This window comes from Nerophis lumbriciformis, linkage group LG09 (assembly GCF_033978685.3).
Source record: "Nerophis lumbriciformis linkage group LG09, RoL_Nlum_v2.1, whole genome shotgun sequence".
NCBI classification, from domain to species: domain Eukaryota; kingdom Metazoa; phylum Chordata; class Actinopteri; order Syngnathiformes; family Syngnathidae; genus Nerophis; species Nerophis lumbriciformis.
The window spans coordinates 48,241,808-48,263,491 of record NC_084556.2 but is presented as its reverse complement, the minus strand read 5'-3'; the positions used below and the strand labels follow the sequence as shown (position 1 = coordinate 48,263,491).

The window sequence follows — 21,684 nt, the reverse complement described above, 5'->3', positions numbered from 1 at the left end:
ATGGACTGGACTCTCACTATTATGTTAGATCTACTATGGACTGGACTCTCACTATTATGTTAGATCCACTATGGACTGGACTCTCAATATTATGTTAGATCCACTATGGACTGGACTCTCACAATATTATGTTAGATCTACTATGGACTGGACTTTCACTATTATGTTAGATCCACTATGGACTGGACTCTCACTATTATGTTAGATCCACTATGGACTGGACTCTCACTATTATGTTAGATCCACTATGGATTGGACTCTCACTATTATGTTAGATCCACTATGGACTGGACTCTCACTATTATGTTAGATCTACTATGGACTGGACTCTCACTATTATGTTAGATCCACTATGGACTGGACTCTCACTATTATGTTAGATCCACTATGGACTGGACTCTCACTATTATGTTAGATCCGCTATGGACTGGACTCTCACTATTATGTTAGATCCGCTATGGACTGGACTCTCACTATTATGTTAGATCCGCTATGGACTGGACTCTCACTATTATGTTAGATCCACTATGGACTGGACTCTCACTATTATGTTAGATCCACTATGGACTGGACTCTCACTATTATGTTAGATCCACTATGGACTGGACTCTCACTATTATGTTAGATCCACTATGGACTGGACTCTCACTATTATGTTAGATCCACTATGGACTGGACTCTCACTATTATGCTAGATCCACTATGGACTGGACTCTCACTATTATGTTAGATCCACTATGGACTGGACTCTCACTATTATGCTAGATCCACTATGGACTGGACTCTCACTATTATGTTAGATCCACTATGGACTGGACTCTCACTATTATGTTGGATCTACTATGGACTGGACTCTCACTATTATGTTAGATCCACTATGGACTGGACTCTCACAATATTATGTTAGATCCACTATGGACTGGACTCTCACTATTATGCTAGATCCACTATGGACTGGACTCTCACTATTATGTTAGATCCACTATGGACTGGACTCTCACTATTATGTTAGATCCACTATGGACTGGACTCTCACTATTATGTTAGATCCACTATGGACTGGACTCTCACTATTATGTTAGATCCACTATGGACTGGACTCTCACTATTATGTTAGATCCACTATGAACTGGATTCTCACTATTATGTTAGATCCACTATGGACTGGACTCTCACTATTATGTTAGATCCACTATGGACTGGACTCTCACTATTATGTCTCATAGTCATTCACATCGACGTCCCACTGGGGTGAGTTTTTCCTTGCCCGTATGTGGGCTTTGTACCGAGGATGTCGTTGTGGCTTGTGCAGCCCTTTGAGACACTTGTGATTTAGGGCTATATAAATAAAGATTGATTGATTGATTGATATTATGTTAGATCCACTATGGACTGGACGCTCACTATTATGTTAGATCCACTATGGACTGGACTCTCACTATTATGTTAGATCCACTATGGACTGGACTCTCACTATTATGTTTGATCCACTATGGACTGGACTCTCACTATTATGTTAGATCCACTATGTACTGGACTCTCACTATTATGTTAGATCCACTATGGACTGGACTCTCACTATTATGTTAGATCCACTATGGACTGGACTCTCCCTATTATGTTAGATCCGCTATGGACTGGACTCTCACTATTATGTTAGATCCGCTATGGACTGGACTCTCACTATTATGTTAGATCCACTATGGACTGGACTCTCACTATTATGTTAGATCCACTATGGACTGGACTCTCACTATTATGTTAGATCCACTATGGACTGGACTCTCACTATTATGTTAGATCCACTATGGACTGGACTCTCACTATTATGTTAGATCCACTATGGACTGGACTCTCACTATTATGTTAGATCCACTATGGACTGGACTCTCACTATTATGTTAGATCCACTATGGACTGGACTCTCACTATTATGTTAGATCCACTATGGACTGGACTCTCACTATTATGTTAGATCCACTATGGACTGGACTCTCACTATTATGTTAGATCCACTATGGACTGGACTCTCACAATATTATGTTAGATCCACTATGGACTGGACTCTCACTATTATGCTAGATCCACTATGGACTGGACTCTCACTATTATGTTAGATCCACTATGGACTGGACTCTCACTATTATGTTAGATCCACTATGGACTGGACTCTCACTATTATGTTAGATCCACTATGGACTGGACTCTCACTATTATGTTAGATCCACTATGGACTGGACTCTCACTATTATGTTAGATCCACTATGAACTGGATTCTCACTATTATGTTAGATCCACTATGGACTGGACTCTCACTATTATGTTAGATCCACTATGGACTGGACTCTCACTATTATGTCTCATAGTCATTCACATCGACGTCCCACTGGGGTGAGTTTTTCCTTGCCCGTATGTGGGCTTTGTACCGAGGATGTCGTTGTGGCTTGTGCAGCCCTTTGAGACACTTGTGATTTAGGGCTATATAAATAAAGATTGATTGATTGATTGATATTATGTTAGATCCACTATGGACTGGACGCTCACTATTATGTTAGATCCACTATGGACTGGACTCTCACTATTATGTTAGATCCACTATGGACTGGACTCTCACTATTATGTTAGATCCACTATGGACTGGACTCTCACTATTATGTTAGATCCACTATGGACTGGACGCTCACTATTATGTTAGATCTACTATGGACTGGACTCTCACTATTATGTTAGATCCACTATGGACTGGACTCTCACTATTATGTTAGATCCACTATGGACTGGACTCTCACTATTATGTTAGATCTACTATGGACTGGACTCTCACTATTATGTTAGATCCACTATGGACTGGACTCTCACTATTATGTTAGATCCACTATGGACTGGACTCTCACTATTGTGTTAGATCCACTATGGACTGGACTCTCACTATTATGTTAGATCCACTATGGACTGGACTCTCACTATTATGTTAGATCCACTATGGACTGGACTCTCACTATTATGTTAGATCCACTATGGACTGGACTCTCACTATTATGTTAGATCTACTATGGACTGGACTCTCACTATTATGTTAGATCCACTATGGACTGGACTCTCACTATTATGTTAGATCCACTATGGACTGGACTCTCACTATTATGTTAGATCCACTATGGACTGGACTCTCACTATTATGTTAGATCTACTATGGACTGGACTCTGACTATTATGTTAGATCTACTATGGACTGGACTCTCACTATTATGTTAGATCTACTATGGACTGGACTCTCACTATTATGTTAGATCTACTATGGACTGGACTCTCACTATTATGTTAGATCCACTATGGACTGGACTCTCACTATTATGTTAGATCTACTATGGACTGGACTCTCACTATTATGTTAGATCCACTATGGACTGGACTCTCACTATTATGTTAGATCCACTATGGACTGGACTCTCACTATTATGTTTGATCCACTATGGACTGGACTCTCACTATTATGTTAGATCCACTATGGACTGGACTCTCACTATTATGTTAGATCCACTATGGACTGGACTCTCACTATTATGTTAGATCTACTATGGACTGGACTCTCACTATTATGTTAGATCCACTATGGACTGGACTTTCACAACCATTGTTTTTACAACCATTGCATCCGGTTTCCCCTAGATACCCACGTATGCGGTCCTCTCCAAGGTTTCTCATAGTCATTCACATCGACGTCCCATTGGGGTTGTGAGTATTTCCTTGCCCTGATGTGGGCTCTGTACCGCGGATGTCGTTGTGGCTTGTGCAGCCCTTTGAGACACTTGTGATTTAGGGCTATATAAATAAACATTGATTGATTGATTGATTGATTGATTTGAAGGTGAGATGCTTTTCCCGCAAGATCCGGCGAACACGATCAGTTCAGACGGCATGAAGCTCTAAACTTTCAGGATTTGATACACCCGGTGCAGTTTTTGAAGCCCGGAGGTTGGGGCTAAAAACAGACGGTAGACTCTCATGTGGCTTACCCAGGACGTCGAGGACGTAGCTGTGAGTGATGGAGCCATGTTTGTTGTCCACCACGCAGGTGTAGTTTCCTCGGTCTGACGGCACGACGCTCTCCATCACCAGGCTCCAGTGCTGATGTCGCAGCTAGAAAACAAAGCAGACCAGATACGGATGTAGCGGTCATAAAAATAATAATGAATTATATTTATATAGCGCTTTTCTATCGACTACATACTCAAAGCGCTCACAGAGAAGTGAGAAGCCATTATTCATTCACTCCACAAGGTGGTGGTAAGCTACATTTGTAGCCGCGGCTGACCTGGGGTAGACTGACGGATGCATGGCTATGGCCCCTCCAGGGACCACCGCCTATCATTCATTCACCAGTGTGAATTTTCTGGTTCTTCTTACCACTTTTATAGACCGTTGTGCAGCCGACTTTAAAGCCACCTGATGTCAAAGATTGGTGCGTTTGTTGAAGCCGCCACAAAAGACAATGTGGAGGACTCCCTTCAGTTCATCAAGCGTCATAAGGACAAAGCAGACCCTGGGAGCGAGGGTGAAGTGTCTTGCCCAGGGACTTGGATAGCCAGAGACGGGGATCAATCCTGGAAGCCTCAAGTCGCTGGCACGGCCGTTCTACCCGCCGCGGCACGCCGTCCCCTAACGAAGCGGTTGTGTACTTCACTCTTTCAGCTGCCCTGGTTTGGTTCTGTTCCGCTCAAACCCGTGTCAGCAGGGCTGGCTATCCAGTTGGGTAGTCAGCCCTGCTCTAGAAGTTGCCAGGGAGTGAAGTTTACCAACGTACGCATGGCCCAGCCACTCCGGCTGGCCTCCGTTACTCACCTAACCCCCCCTAAACCTCTCTCCGATCCGGGTCACGGCACCTTTGTAGCGGTCGTGTACGTTGTTTTTTTCTTTCTGTTCCACTCAAACCTATGTCGCCGGCATGAGACGCCAGTCTGCTGACTACCGATCTAAAACTGGATAGCCAGCACTGCTCTTGAAGTGAGGTATACCAACGTACACATGGCCCCGTTACTCACCTACTCCCCCTAAACCTCTCCACGATCCGGGTCACGGCACCATTGTATTGGTCGTGGACTTCACTCTTTCGGCTGCGTTGTTTTTTTTCCTGTTCCGAGCCTGTTGACTACCAAGCTAAAAACCCAAGCTATCAACTGGATAGCCAGCACAGCTCTTGAAGTGAGGTTTACCAAAGTGCACATGGCCCCGTTACTCACCTACTCCCCCTAAACCTCTCACCGATCCGGGTCACGGCACCATTGTAACGGTCGTGTACTTCACTCTTTCCACTGCCTTCTTTTTTCCCCCGCTCTTGAAGCTGTCAGGGAGTGAGGTTTACCAATGTACACATGGCCCCGTTACTCACCTACTCCCCCTAAACCTCTCTCCGATCCGGGTCACGGCACCATTGTATTGGCCGTGTACTTCACTCTTTCGGCTGCGTTGTTTTTTTTCCTGTTCCGAGCCTGTTGACTACCAAGCTAAAAACCCAGGCTATCAACTGGATACCCAGCACGGCTCTTGAAGTGAGGTTTACCAACGTACACATGGCCCCGATACTCACCTACTCCCCCTAAACCTCTCTCCGATCCGGGTCACGGCACCATTGTAACGGTCGTGTACTTCACTCTTTCCACTGCCTTCTTTTTTTCCCCGCTCTTGAAGCTGTCAGGGAGTGAGGTTTACCAATGTACACATGGCCTCGTTACTCACCTACTCCCCCTAAACCTCTCTCCGATCCGGGTCATGACACCATTGTATTGGTCGTGTACTTCACTCTTTCGGCTGCGTTGTTTTTTTTCCTGTTCCGAGCCTGTTGACTACCAAGCTAAAAACCCAGGCTATCAACTGGATACCCAGCACGGCTCTTGAAGTGAGGTTTACCAACGTACACATGGCACCGTTACTCACCTACTGCCCCTAAACCTCTCTCCGATCCGGGTCACGGCACCATTGTAACGGTCGTGTACTTCACTCTTTCCACTGCCTTATTTTTTTCCCCGCTCTTGAATCTGTCAGGGAGTGAGGTTTACCAATGTACACATGGCCTCGTTACTCACCTCCTCCCCCTAAACCTCTCTCCGATCCGGGTCACGACACCATTGTATTGGTCGTGTACTTCACTCTTTCGGCTGCGTTGTTTTTTTCCCCTGTTCCGAGCCTGTTGACTACCAAGCTAAAAATGCAGGCTATGAACTGGATACCCAGCACGGCTCTTGAAGTGAGGTTTACCAACGTACACATGGCCCCGATACTCACCTACTCCCCCTAAACCTCTCTCCGATCCGGGTCACGGCACCATTGTAACGGTCGTGTACTTCACTCTTTCCACTGCCTTCTTTTTTTCCCCGCTCTTGAAGCTGTCAGGGAGTGAGGTTTACCAATGTACACATGGCCTCGTTACTCACCTACTCCCCCTAAACCTCTCTCCGATCCGGGTCATGACACCATTGTATTGGTCGTGTACTTCACTCTTTCGGCTGCGTTGTTTTTTATCCTGTTCCGAGCCTGTTGACTACCAAGCTAAAAACCCAGGCTATTAACTGGATACCCAGCACGGCTCTTGAAGTGAGGTTTACCAACGTACACATGGTCCCGTTACTCACCTACTCCCCCTAAACCTCTCTCCGATCCGGGTCACGGCACCATTGTAACGGTTGTGTACTTCACTCTTTCCACTGCCTTCTTTTTCCCCCCGCTCTTGAAGCTGTCAGGGAGTGAGGTTTACCAATGTACACATGGCCCCGTTACTCACCTACTCCCCCTAAACCTCTCTCCGATCCGGGTCACGGCACCATTGTACTTCACTCTTTCGGCTGCGTTGTTTTTTTCCCCTGTTCCGAGCCTGTTGACTACCAAGCTAAAAACCCAGGCTATCAAATGGATAGCCAGTGAGGTTTACCAACGTACACATGGCCCCGATACTCACCTACTCCCCCTAAACCTCTCCACGATCCGGGTCACGGCACCATTGTAACGGTCGTGTACTTCACTCTTTCCACTGCCTTCTTTTTTTCCCCGCTCTTGAAGCTGTCAGGGAGTGAGGTTTACCAATGTACACATGGCCTCGTTACTCACCTACTCCCCCTAAACCTCTCTCCGATCCGGGTCGCGACACCATTGTATTGGTCGTGTACTTCACTCTTTCGGCTGCGTTGTTTTTTCCCCCTGTTCCGAGCCTGTTGACTACCAAGCTAAAAACCCAGGCTATCAAATGGATAGCCAGCACGGCTCTTGAAGTGAGGTTTACCAAAGTGCACATGGCCCCGTTACTCACCTACTCCCCCTAAACCTCTCTCCGATCCGGGTCACGGCACCATTGTAACAGTCGTGTACTTCACTCTTTCCACTGCCTTTCTTTTTTTCCCCGCTCTTGAAGCTGTCAGGGAGTGAGGTTTACCAATGTACACATGGCCTCGTTACTCACCTACTCCCCCTAAACCTCTCTCCGATCCGGGTCATGACACCATTGTATTGGTCGTGTACTTCACTCTTTCGGCTGCGTTGTTTTTTTTCCTGTTCCGAGCCTGTTGACTACCAAGCTAAAAACCCAGGCTATCAACTGGATACCCAGCACGGCTCTTGAAGTGAGGTTTACCAACGTACACATGGCCCCGATACTCACCTCCTCCCCCTAAACCTCTCTCCGATCCGGGTCACGGCACCATTGTAACGGTCGTGTACTTCACTCTTTCCACTGCCTTCTTTTTTTCCCCGCTCTTGAAGCTGTCAGGGAGTGAGGTTTACCAATGTACACATGGCCCCGTTACTCACCTACTCCCCCTAAACCTCTCTCCGATCCGGGTCACAGCACCATTGTATTGGTCGTGTACTTCACTCTTTCGGCTGCGTTGTTTTTTTCCCCTGTTCCGAGCCTGTTGACTACCAAGTTAAAAACCCAGGCTATCAACTGGATAGCCAGCACGGCTCTTGAAGTGAGGTTTACCAAAGTGCACATGGTCTGGCCCCTGTTTTACTTGGATAAGACACCAACAAGGAAATAAGAATTTGGAAAATGTACCTACCTTGATGCCTCCAATGCGGTGCTCTCCTCGAAAGTCCCGCCCGTTTTTCAGCCAACGAATGGTGGGCACAGGGCTGCCCATGGCCGGGCAGCGGAACTTCACCGTGTTGCCCGCCGGGACGGCATAAAGCTTCTTCTCCATACGCTGGGTGTGGGTCCAGTAGGGACCTGTGAGTACCACACGGGACATTTATGGCATTGCCTCCGGGTCCAGTTGGCTGCTAAACTACAAAAGCAAACCACCAACACACCTCTGGAAATGTAAACTTGGTCGTTTTCCACCTCCGATGATGAGTCCTCCAAGCCGTTGTCCTCGTCGTCGTCCCCCGAGCCCAACGAGTCTTCAGTGTGGGGAAAGTCAGATTGATTTTTTTTTGGCCTTTAAAAATGCAGTTTTTTTTAACTTCCTATTGCAGGGGTGTCCAAACTTTTTCCACTGAGGGTCAAACACTGAAAAGTGAGAGCATGCGGGCGCTATTGTTATATTTTATAGTTATTATCAAAACCATGAGGGCTCCCCTCAGTTATGGGGAATGTTAAAGGTCCTGGGCACCCTTAATTAAAGCCATTAAAGTGTTAAAAAAAAAAGTAATATGTTAATATTTTTTACTTTCAACACTTAACTATCCACCGACTAACATTTAGAGCTATCCATTGCCATAAAGTTTTTTAAATTTATAAAAAATGTTTTTTGCCTTTTTTTTTTTTGTTAAGAAAATATAAAAAAAATTAATGGCTGAAACACAAAATATGCCATATTTTTCACCAGATATTTTTCAAAATTGAGTATTTTAATTGGAGCTTTTAATAGATAAATAATTAATAACAACATTGCTTTTGATACATTATCATTTTTTGAACAATGGAAGTTTAAAAAAAAAATCAGACCAAAGGTCTTGGGGATCAAAACTCCCCCAATCATAAAAGTATTAAAAAAATCAATATATATTTTCAAAGAATGTTTTTTATTTTATTTTTTTAATGGCAAAAACACGAAATATGACATATTTTTCACCACATATTTTTCAAAATGGAATATTTTAATATTTAGCCTTAAATAGATGAATAATTCATAACAACATTGCTTTTGATACATTATTAGGTTTTGAACATCCATCCATCCATCCATTTTCTACCGCTTATTCCCTTTGGGGTCGCGGGGGGCGCTGGAGCCTATCTCAGCTACAATCGGGCGGAAGGCGGGGTACACCCTGGACAAGTCGCCAGCTCATCGCAGGGCCAGGTTTTGAACAATGTCAGTTTAAAAAAAAATCTGACTAAAGGTCATGGGGATCCAAAATGCCGCCAATTGTAAAAGTATCAACAATTTGTCATATATCAATATATATTTTAAAAAAAAAGTTTTTCGCCTTTAAAAAAAATAAAAAAAATAATATTTTTTATGGCAAAAACACAAAATATGCCATATTTTTCACCAAATATTTTTCAAAATTGAATATTTTATTAGGAGCCTTAAATTGATAAATAATTAATAACAACATTGCTTTTAATACATTATTATTTTTTGAACAATGGCAGTTTAAAAAAAAAAATCTGACTCAAGCTCCTGGGGATCAAAACGCCTCCAATCTTAAAAGTATTAAAAATTAGTCATTTATCAGTATATATTTAAAAAATAAAGTTTTTTGGCTTTATTTGGGAAAAAATATATATTAATTCGATTGTAGCTGAGATAGGCTCCAGCGCCCCCCGCGACCCCAAAGGGAATAAGCGGTAGAAAATGGATGGATGGATGGAATTTTTTTTAATGGCAAAGACACAAAATACGCCATATTTTTCACCAAATATTTTTATTTTTATTTTATTTTTATAATTGGAGCCTTAAATAGATGAATCATTCATAACAACATTGCTTTTGATACATTATTATTTTTTGAACAATGACAGTTAAAAAAAAATCTGACTAAAGGTATTGGGGATCCAAAACGCCCCCACTTGTAAAAGTATGAAAAATGAGTAATATACCAATATATATTTGTAAAAAATGTTTTTGCCTTTTTTGGAAAAAAAATATATGAATTTTTTTTATGTCAAAAACACAAAATATGCCATATTTTTCACCAAATAGTTTTCAAAATGTAATATTTTAATTAGAGCCTTAAGTAGATAAATCATTCATAACAACATTGCTTTTGATACATTATTATTTTTGGAACAATGGTAGTTAAAAAAAAATCTGACTAAAGGTATTGGGGATCCAAAATGCCCCCAATCGTAAAAGTATGAAAAAGTAGTCATATATCAATATATATTTTCAAAAAAAAATGTTGGCCTTTTAAAAAAAAATATATATATATATATATATATATTTTAATGGCAAAAACACAAAATATGTCATATTTTTCATCAAATATTTTTAAAAATTGAATATTTTAATTGGAGCCTTAAATATCTAAATAATTCATAACAACATTGCTTTTGATACATTATTTTTTTTTTAACAATGGTAGTTTAAAAAATATCAGACTAAAGGTCTTGGGGATCCAAAACGCCCCCGATCATAAAAGTGTTAAAAATGAGTGGTATATCAATATATATAACTTTTACTTTCAACGCTTATATTTCTAGACCAACTTCCGATCCATCCATTGATTAAAATACGTTTTTAATGGAGTTAAAGTCACAGTCGGACATTAAACTTTTCTCCACAAAACTGAAGTGTAAGCACTAGAACTGGGTGTAGTAATGGACAAATGGGGCCAATTATTATCAATGTGTTTTTATTTTTGTAGTTGTCTTAACCCTTTTGTTTGTGTTTTACACTTTTCTCAACTCTTCTTTAAAAGCCTAACCAGGGACAAGGGGTGCAAATTAGCCTGTGTACTTTGACATCGGTTACCTATGGGTAGCAATGTTTCATTGTACTGTCCCTGTCAAATAAATACATAAATAAAATAAAATAAATTAATATTATTTTTTGAGCAATAATAATTATTTGTGTCAATGTATTCTAATTTTTATCTTTTTCTTTGTAATAGTGTTTTTAGGATGGGCCACCGGACCGCACTTTGGACACCCGTGTCGTATTGCATCCTTACCGGTCACCGTGATGGTAAAGTTCCTCAAAACTTCTCGAGTTCCACGAAGAACGCACATATAAACCCCCGAATCCTCCTCCGTAACGTCTTTGATCTCGATGACGGCGCCATGGATGTGGGTCCGGGGTGTGGCCGCCAACCGGCTTCCCTCCTTGTACCAGACAACCGCCATGCCGGGCCGAACGCTGGCATCGCAGCGCAGGTTCAGGACGTTACCAAAGTCTACGAAGAGATTTTCTGCCGTCTCCTTGCTGGGGTCCTCACGAACGTCTGTTGGGGGAAAAAGCAGAAATGCTTGAAATCGTCATCTAGAGCCGACCAATCGAAGGCTACGTTCACACTGCAGAGTCGGATTTCTTTGTCAAATCCCACCTTTTTATGTAGTCGTTCACATTTTTAAAAAAAACTGCACTGTGTTTACAGAAGTTAACATGGCTCTGATTCTTGTAGGTCTCAGTCCTGGAGCAATTGTGGCTACTTCAAGGATTCTGCGCAATCAAAGTCAACATTTTCTGGACGGAATTATTGCACACGTAGCAAAATAGTTGTATTTGTAAATTGAGACAACGTTGATGTCTGATGTTGGATCCAAAAATTCAATGGTCAAATCAACGTCAGAACCCGACATTGATTAAACATCGTCAAAAAGCATGTTGTTCCAACGTTAGGTTTGTGTTGTAGAATATTGGTTGGTGAAATGACCAAATTTCAATGGTCAAATCAGCGTCAGAACCCGACATTCATTAAACATCGTCAAAAAGCATGTTGTTCCAACATTAGGTTTGTGTTGTAGAATATTGGTTGGGGAAATGACCAAATCTCAATGGTCAAATCAACGTCAGAACCTGACATTGAATAAAACTCGTCAAAAAACATATTGTTTCAACGTTGTGTTTGTGTTGTAGAATATTGGTTGGGAAAATGACCAAAATTCAAATTCAATGGTCAAATCAATGTCAGAACCTGACATTAAATGAAAACCGTCAAAAAGCATGTTTCAAAATTCAACATTGTATTTGTGTTGTAGAATATTGGTTAGGGAAATGACCAAATTTCAATGGTCAAATCAACGTCAGAATCCGACATTGATTAAAACGTTGCCAAAAAGCATGTTGTTTCAACGTTAGGTTTGTGTTGTAGAATATTGGTTGGGAAAATGACCAAAATTCAAAGTCAATGGTCAAATCAATGTCAGAACCTGAAAACCGTCAAAAAGCATGTTGTTTCAAAATTCAACATTGTATTTGTGTTGTAGAATATTGGTTGGGAAAATGACCAAAATTCAATGGTCAAATCAACGTCAGAACCCGGCATTGATTGAAACGTTGCCAAAAAGCATGTTGTTCCAACGTTAGGTTTGTGTTGTAGAATACTGTTTGGGGAAATGACCAAATTTCAATGGTCAAATCAACGTCAGAATCCGACATTGATTAAATGTCGTCAAAAAGCATGTTGTTTCAACGTTATGTTTGTGTTGTAGATTTTGGTTAGGGAAATGACCAAATTTCAACGGTCAAATCAACGTCAGAACCTGACATTAAATGAAAACCGTCAAAAAGCATGTTGTTTCAAAATTCAACATTGTATTTGTGTTGTAGAATATTGGTTGGGGAATGACCAAATTTCAATGGTCAAATCAACGTCAAAATCCAACATTGATTCAAACCTTGCCAAAAAGCATGTTGTTTCAACGTTATGTTTGTGTTGTAGAATATTGGTTGGGAAAATGACCAAAATTCAATGGTCAAATCAACATCAGAACCCAACATTGATTAAATGTCATCAAAAAGCATGTTGTTTCAACGTTAGGTTTGTGTTGTAGAATATTGGTTGGGGAAATGACCAAATCTCAATGGTCAAATCAACGTCAGAACCCGACATTGATTAAATGTCGTCAAAAAGCATGTTGTTTCAACGTTGTATTTGTGTTGTAGAATATTGGTTGGGACAATGACCAAAATTCAGTGGTCAAATCAATGTCAGAACCTGACATTAAATGAAAACCGTCAAAAAGCATGTTGTTTCAAAATTCAACGTTGTATTTGTGTTGTAGAATATTGGTTGGGAAAAATGACCAAAATTCAATGGTCAAATCAACGTCAGAACCCGACATTGATTGAAACGTTGCCAAAAAGCATGTTGTTTCAACGTTATGTTTGTGTTGTAAAATATGGGTTGGGAAAATGATCAAAATTCAATAGTCAAATCAATGTCACAATCCGACATTGATTAAATGTTGTCAAAAAGCATGTTGTTCCAACGTTATGTTTGTGTTGTAGAATATTGGTTAGGAAAATGACCAAAATTCAATAGTCAAATCAACGTCAGAACCTGACATTAAATGAAAACCATCAAAAAGCATGTTGTTTCAATATTCAACATTGTATTTGTGTTGTAGAATATTGGTTGGGGAAAATAAATCAGAACCCAACATTGATTAAACGTCGTCAAAAAGCATGTTGTTTCAACGTTAGGTTAGTGTTGTAGAATATTGGTTGGGAAAATGACCAAATTTCAATGGTCAAATTAATGTGAAATCCAACATTGATTAAACGTTGTCAAAATGCATGCTGTTTCAACGTTGTATTTGTGCTGTAGAATATTGGTTGGGAAAATAGACCAAAATTCAATGGTCAAATCAACGTCAGAACCCGACATTGATTAAAACGTTGCCAAAAAGCATGTTGTTCCAACGTTAGGTTTGTGTTGTAAAATACTGTTTGGGGAAATGACCAAATTTCAATGGTCAAATCAACGTCAGAACCTAGCATTGATTAAAAATTGTCAAAAAGCATGTTGTTTCAACGTTGTATTTGTGTTGTCGAGTATTGATTGGGAAATGACCAAAATTCAATGGTCAAATCAACGTCAGAATCCGACATTGATTAAATGTCGTCAAAAAGCATGTTGTTTCAACGTTATGTTTGTGTTGTAGATTTTGGTTAGGGAAATGACCAAATTTCAACGGTCAAATCAACGTCAGAACCTGACATTAAATGAAAACCATCAAAAAGCATGTTGTTTCAAAATTCAACATTGTATTTGTGCTGTAGAATATTGGTTGGGGAAATTAAATCAGAACCCAACATTGATTAAACGTCGTCAAAAAGCATGTTGTTTCACTGTTAGGTTAGTGTTGTAGAATATTGGTTGGGAAAATGACCAAATTTCAATGGTCAAATTAATGTGAAATCCAACATTGATTAAACGTTGTCAAAATGCATGTTGTTTCAACATTGTATTTGTGCTGTAGAATATTGGTTAGGAAAATGACCAAAATTCAATGGTCAAGTCAATGTCAGGACCTGACATTAAATGAAAACCATCAAAAAGCATGTTGTTTCAAAGTTCAACATTGTATTTGTGTTTTAGAATATTGGTTGGGGAAATGACCAAATTTCAATGGTCAAATCAACGTTAGAACCCGACATTGATTAAACATAGTCAAAAAGCATGTTGTTCCAACGTTAGGTTTGTGTTGTAGAATATTGATTGGGAAAATGACCAAAATTCAATGGTCAAATCAACGTCAGAACCCGACATTGATTAAATGTCGTCAAAAAGCATGTTGTTTCAACGTTATGTTTGTGTTGTAGATTTTGGTTGGGGAAATGACCAAATTTCAATGGTCAAATCGACGTCAGAACCTGACATTAAATGAAAACCATCAAAAAGCATGTTGTTTCAAAATTCAACATTGTATTTGTGTTGTAGAATATTGGTTGGGGAAATTAAATCAGAACCCAACATTGATTAAACGTCGTCAAAAAGCATGTTGTTTCAACGTTACGTTAGTGTTGTAGAATATTGGTTGGGAAAATGACCAAATTTCAATGGTCAAATTAATGTGAAATCCAACATTGATTAAACGTTGTCAAAATGCATGTTGTTTCAACGTTGTATTTGTGCTGTAGAATATTGGTTGGGAAAATAGACCAAAATTCAATGGTCAAATCAACGTCAGAACCCGACATTGATTAAATGTCGTCAAAAATCATGTTGTTCCAACGTTATGTTTGTGTTGTAGAATATTGGTTAGGAAAATGACCAAAATTCAATGGTCAAATCGACGTCAGAACCTGACATTAAATGAAAACCAACAAAAAGCATGTTGTTTCAAAATTCAACATTGTATTTGTGTTGTAGAATATTGGTTGGGGAAATTAAATCAGAACCCAACATTGATTAAACGTCGTCAAAAAGCATGTTGTTTCAACGTTAGGTTAGTGTTGTAAATATTGGTTGGGAAAATGACCAAATTTCAATGGTCAAATTAATGTGAAATCCAACATTGATTAAACGTTGTCAAAAAGCATGTTGTTTCAACGTTGTATTTGTGCTGTAGAATATTGGTTGGGAAAATAGACCAAAATTCAATGGTCAAATCAACGTCAGAACCCGACATTGATTAAACATTGTCAAAAAGCATGTTGTTTCAATGTTGTGTTTGTGTTGTAGAATATTGGTTGGGAAAATGACCAAATTTCAATGGTCAAATTAATGTGAGAACCCAACATTGATTAAATGTCGTCAAAAATCATATTGTTTCAACGTTGTATATTTGTTGTAGAATATTGGTTGGGAAAATGACCAAAATTCAATGCTCAAATCATTGTCAGAACCCGACATTGATTAAACCATTTACTAATGGTTTCTAATGTTGTAAAAATGTGTAGAATAAATGTTACATTTCAACATTTATGCCAACAAAGATTTGCTTCAGCCTGCATAGTCATTTTGATAGTAGGCTATTAAAGCTAATATAGACACTTACGTCATGTGTTGCCTTCAATATAACACTTAAAAACCCCAAAAGGGATAAGCAGTAGAAAATGGATGGAGGAATGGATAGGGCTTTTCATTTTTTGCGGCTCTAGACAGATTATTTTTTTGTGTTTTTGGTCCAATTTTTCTACGTTTTAGGTTGCTGACCCCTGCCTTAGTCTATGAGCCTCAACTGTCTTCTAAGACCAACTGAACAGTTGCGATGGACTGAGTGCCCTGAAATGACAGAAATGAACGAGGACACCCCTAGACCAAGTCACTGTCCATCCAAGCCAAGAATGTCCTTTCTCAGATTGTGTTTAAACCTAAGAGAGCGGTCAGCAGGGCACTTCTTCATCCAACATGCTAAATGCACCCCCCACTCCTTTATGTTTCATGTGAACAATGACATCCCCATGGAGACCAGCAGGACTGACCCTCCTCCGCACACACCCTCGCCTCCCCTGAGCTGTTTCATTTTGCCGTCCCTTTGGTGGATGATTGTCGGACAAAGTGATCAAGCAAAGCCAACAAAACCCGGAGGAGGACGTCGGGAGGTGGCGAGTTAATGAACATGTGACGGTGGACGGAGGAGAGGAGCTCACTTTCTGGCCCTCTTCTCAGGTTTCTAACGACAGTATCAGCTTACACTTAAGCTCATTGGCGACCATTGTGCTCGGCATTGGGAAAGGTTTGAAAGTAGACCTGAGGCAAGGATGGTTCCTGGAAGGACTTCCAGCCACGCCGACTGCATGGCTTGCACAGTTTTCCCGCCGTGCGTTCTCTCCGCCATGCAGATGTACTCGCCGCCATCCTCCCGACTGATGTTGGACAGATGCAGGGTGTTCACCTTCGAGGCGTTGCTCTGCAATGCCTGCACACATCGTAGACGTTTAGCCAGTTGACTTGACATAAGAGCAACGTTTTGTCCGGGACTTTAATGCGCTACCGTGAGAGCTCTGAAGTGTGGACCTCCTCCCGGCCCTGCCAGCTCCGCTTTCAGCCACTGCACTTTGGTGGACGCCGGCCGATGGACTTTACACACCAGCGTCGCCTGACTGTAAACCAGCGCCGTGACGTTTTCTGGGTATCCAGGCGCGATCAGAGGCTTGGAGGCTCGGAGATCTGCAGGGACAAACAGAGAAGAGAGCGGATTTAACAAAAGCAGAACAATCCTGGTGTTACGGAGGCCAGACGGTGTGGCTGGGGCATGTGTAAGTTAGTAAACCTCACCGACAACTTGATGATAGCACAGGCCTTTAGCTCAGTAGCTTGCACAAAATTCTCTAAAGCCGAACAGTTTGAGTCCCAGGCGGAACAGAAGACCGAACCTGACGGGCTTCAGTGGTGCAATGACCCGGATGAGAGTGAGGTTTCCTGCGGTGTTTGTAACGGAGGCCAGACCCATGTGTGCGTTGATAAACTTTACTCCCTGACAATTTCATGAACAGTGTCGTGTTGCTACCACCGGCTTTTAGCTCAGTAGCTTGCACAATATTCTCTAAAGCCGAACAGTTTGAGTACCAGGCGGAACAGAAGACCGAACCTGACGGGCTACAGTGGTGCAATGACCCGGATGAGAGTGAGGTTTCCTGCGGTGTTTGTAACGGAGGCCAGACCCATGTGTACGTTGATAAACTTTACTCCCTGGCAATTTCATGAACAGTGTCGTGTTGCCAGCACCGGCTTTTAGCTCAGTAGCTTGCACAATCTTCTCTCAAGCCGAACAGCTCAAGTTTTGAGTCCCAGGTGGAACAGAAGACCGAACAAGACGGGTTACAGTGGTGACATGACCCGGATGAGAGTGAGGTTTACTGGGGTGTTTGTAACGGAGACCAGACCCATGTGTACGTTGATAAACTTTACTCCCTGGCAATTTCATGAACAGTGTCGTGTTGCTACCACCGGCTTTTAGCTCAGTAGCTTGCACAATATTCTCTAAAGCCGAACAGTTTGAGTACCAGGCGGAACAGAAGACCGAACCTGACGGGCTACAGTGGTGCAATGACCCGGATGAGAGTGAGGTTTCCTGCGGTGTTTGTAACGGAGGCCAGACCCATGTGTACGTTGATAAACTTTACTCCCTGGCAATTTCATGAACAGTGTCGTGTTGCCAGCACCGGCTTTTAGCTCAGTAGCTTGCACAATCTTCTCTCAAGCCGAACAGCTCAAGTTTTGAGTCCCAGGTGGAACAGAAGACCGAACAAGACGGGTTACAGTGGTGACATGACCCGGATGAGAGTGAGGTTTACTGGGGTGTTTGTAACGGAGGCCAGACCCATGTGTACGTTGATAAACTTTACTCCCTGACAATTTCATGAACAGTGTCGTGTTGCCCGCACCGGCTTTTAGCTCAGTAGCTTGCACAATCTTCTCTCAAGCCGAACAGCTCAAGTTTTGAGTCCCAGGTGGAACAGAAGACCGAACGAGACGCGTTACAGTGGTGACGTGACCCGGATGAGAGTGAGGTTTCCTGCGGTGCTTGTAACGGAGGCCAGACCCATGTGTACGTTGATAAACTTTACTCCCTGACAATTTCATGAACAGTGTCGTGTTGCCAGCACCGGCTTTTAGCTCAGTAGCTTGCACAATATTCTCTAAAGCCGAACAGTTTGAGTCCCAAACGGAACAGAAGACCGAACCTGACGGGCTTCAGTGGTGCAATGACCCGGATGAGAGTGAGGTTTCCTGCGGTGTTTGTAACGGAGGCCAGACCCATGTGTACGTTGATAAACTTTACTCCCTGACAATTTCATGAACAGTGTCGTGTTGCCAGCACCGGCTCTTAGCTCAGTAGCTTGCACAATCTTATCTCAAGCCGAACAGCTCAAGTTTTGAGTCCCAGGTGGAACAGACGACCGAACCAGACGGGTTACAGTGGTGACATGACCCGGATGAGAGTGAGGTTTACTGGGGTGTTTGTAACGGAGACCAGACCCATGTGTACATTGATAAACTTTACTCCCTGGCAATTTCATGAACAGTGTCGTGTTGCCAGCACCGGCTTTTAGCTCAGGAGCTTGCACAATCTTCTCTCAAGCCGAACAGCTCAAGTTTTGAGTCCCAGGCGGAACAGAAGACCGAACCTGACGGGCTACAGTGGTGCAGTGACCCGGATGAGAGTGAGGTTTCCTGCGGTGTTTGTAACGGAGACCAGACCCATGTGTACGTTGATAAACTTTACTCCCTGACAATTTCATGAACAGTGTCGTGTTGCCAGCACCGGCTTTTAGCTCAATAGCTTGCACAATCTTATCTCAAGCCGAACAGCTCAAGTTTTGAGTCCCAGGCGGAACAGAAGACCGAACCAGTGGTGCCGTAACCCGGATGAGAGTGAGGTTTACTGGGGTGTTTGTAACGGAGGCCAGACCCATGTGTACGTTGATAAACTTTACTCCCTGACAATTTCATGAACAGTGTCGTGTTGCCAGCACCGGCTCTTAGCTCAGTAGCTTGCACAATCTTATCTCAAGCCGAACAGCTCAAGTTTTGAGTCCCAGGTGGAACAGACGACCGAACCAGACGGGTTACAGTGGTGCCGTAACCCGGATGAGAGTGAAGTTTACTGGGGTGTTTGTAACGGAGGCCTGACCCATGTGTGCGTTGGTTAAACTCACTCCCTGACAATTTCATGAACAGTATCGTGTTGCCTTTAGCTCGGTAGTGAGCACGCTCTTCTTCCCTCATGCCCAACATCTCAAGTTTGAGTCCCAGGCGGAACACAAGACTGAACCAGACGGGTTACAGTGGTGCCGTGACCCGGATGGGAGTGAGGTTCAGTGGGGTGTTTGTAACAGGGCTGGGCCGTGTGTACGTTGGTAAACTTCACTCCCTGATCGGGTTGATAGCCCGGGCTTTTAGCTTGGTAGCTAGCATGCGGGACCGGAAAAGGGACTTAACCACGCGGGTTACACTAACACATCCTGGAACATCGAACATCTTGTTCCTAGACCGTTTCAGGAAATGGCGATGAATGCCCAGATAACCTGGCGGCTATCATGTCACCGTGGGCCACAGTGGCCTCCATTCATTGGGTCGCTCGCCCATTCATGGGCTCGCCCACTCGCTCTACGAGCAGCACATGTTTGGGGACCTCCATTACCGCTCAGTCACTCAGAACCAGCAATTTTCCAGGGCAATTTTCGGTTTGATTGCTTCCTGCGAGCGCTTAGTGAAAAGGCAATCTGTTCCCCTGTCGGGAGTGAAGTGCTGCCTTTTTCTTTCACTAACTGCCCCAAAGTACACAAACCGTTCATGCGCTCAGGAACAAACGCACAATTGCAACATTGAGTCTGGAGAAGAGAGGTAGACAAAAAACGGGGACCGCGTAGAAGACTTGTCTGCGGTCCGAGGACCGGTGCTAATGAACTTGCGAGGGGGACAGAGACGGACATGCCCCGCCGTTGAACTCGCGGCAGAGTGTGAATCGTCACCCCGAGGCGAGGGGGCAAACACAACAAGCACAACACAAACAAGGCGCTTGTCTGGCCCGGTCAGAGCGGCACAACCTGAAAGAACTAAATTGTGCATGAATTCAAATGTGGAGACCGCCGAGCGTCAAATCAATCTACGTCAGTAGAGCGGCTTTGAAGTCAAGCTGCCCGCCCTCTCCGTGGTCTCGCTGACCACCACATGCCCCCCTTTTCAAATATGCCAGCACAGCATTGAAGAGTCTTTGGCAGGATAACGTCTCTTTTGATTAAGACATGAAATGATTTTAACTCCTTGCCAAAACGTTCCCCTGTGGACGTCGGCGGCCTCTCAGTCCGGCCCAGACTAATGATCTACTAATAACGTTAATTTGTGCACAGTTACGTCATGATTATTTCATTATTTACCACAACAATAGGGGGAAAGTCCACACCTACGTATAGGGAAAAACAATTTTTGGTGCAATCCTGCTAAAACGTGAGCAAGAAAACAGCAAAAATGTGTCACTTTAATCCAGTCCTTTTCAAATAACAGGGAGGGACCCCCTGGGGGCGCGTGTGACATGCTTTATCAGTATCCCAGCAGGCACAAGACATTGATACAACGTTGATTATACATGCATGTCCTTTAAAACTGGCTTTGAAACAACGTTGCAAAATAGTTGTATTTATTTTTTTGTCATAAAAAAATACAATCATGTGTGCTTACGGACTGTATCCCTTGCAGACTGTATTGATCTATATTGATATATAATGTAGGAACCAGAATATTAATAACAGAAAGAAACAACCCTTTTGTGTGAATGAGTGTGAATGGGGGAGGGAGTTTTTTTGGGTTGGTGCACTAAGTGTATCTTGTGTTTTTTATGTTGATTTAACATCCATCCATCCATTTTCTACCGCTTAGGATTTAACAAAAAAAATAAAAAATGAAAAAAATTATTTCTTTTTTTTTCAATTTCTTGTGCGGCCCGGTACCAATCGATCCGCGGACCGGTACCAGGCCAAATGACCAAATTTCAATGGTCAATTTAATGTGAGAACCCAACATTGATTAAACGTTTCAAAAAGCATGTTGTTTCATAGTTGTGTTTGTGTTGTCGAATATTGGTTGGGAAAATGACCAAAATTCAATGGTCAAATCAACGTCAGAACCCAACATTGATTAAACATTGTCAAAAAGCATGTTGTTTCAACGTTGTATTTGTGTTGTAGAATATTGGTTGGGAAAATGACCACATTTCAATGGTCAAATCAATGTCAGAACCCGACATTGATTAAACGTCGTTAAATAAGCATGTTGGTCAGTCAATGGTCAAATCAACGTCAGAACCCAACTTTCATCAAACGTCGTCAAAAAGCATGTTTCAACCTTGTATTTGTG

The 21,684-nt window shown here is 42.3% G+C and overlaps 1 protein-coding gene across 1 annotated transcript in view; it reads right to left on the bottom strand.

Annotated features, from left to right (window-relative positions):
• The window catches only part of fgfr4 (fibroblast growth factor receptor 4), a 66,896-nt gene that overhangs the window by 25,255 nt on the left and 19,957 nt on the right, over positions 1-21,684 (bottom strand). The window contains exons 3-8 of the mRNA XM_061963022.1: positions 16,820-16,995; positions 16,576-16,744; positions 11,107-11,376; positions 8,299-8,388; positions 8,049-8,215; positions 4,017-4,140 (exon numbers count right to left, since the gene is read on the bottom strand). Coding sequence (XP_061819006.1) covers positions 4,017-4,140; positions 8,049-8,215; positions 8,299-8,388; positions 11,107-11,376; positions 16,576-16,744; positions 16,820-16,995 — 996 coding nt within the window. The remainder of the gene's footprint in view (positions 1-4,016; positions 4,141-8,048; positions 8,216-8,298; positions 8,389-11,106; positions 11,377-16,575; positions 16,745-16,819; positions 16,996-21,684) is intronic.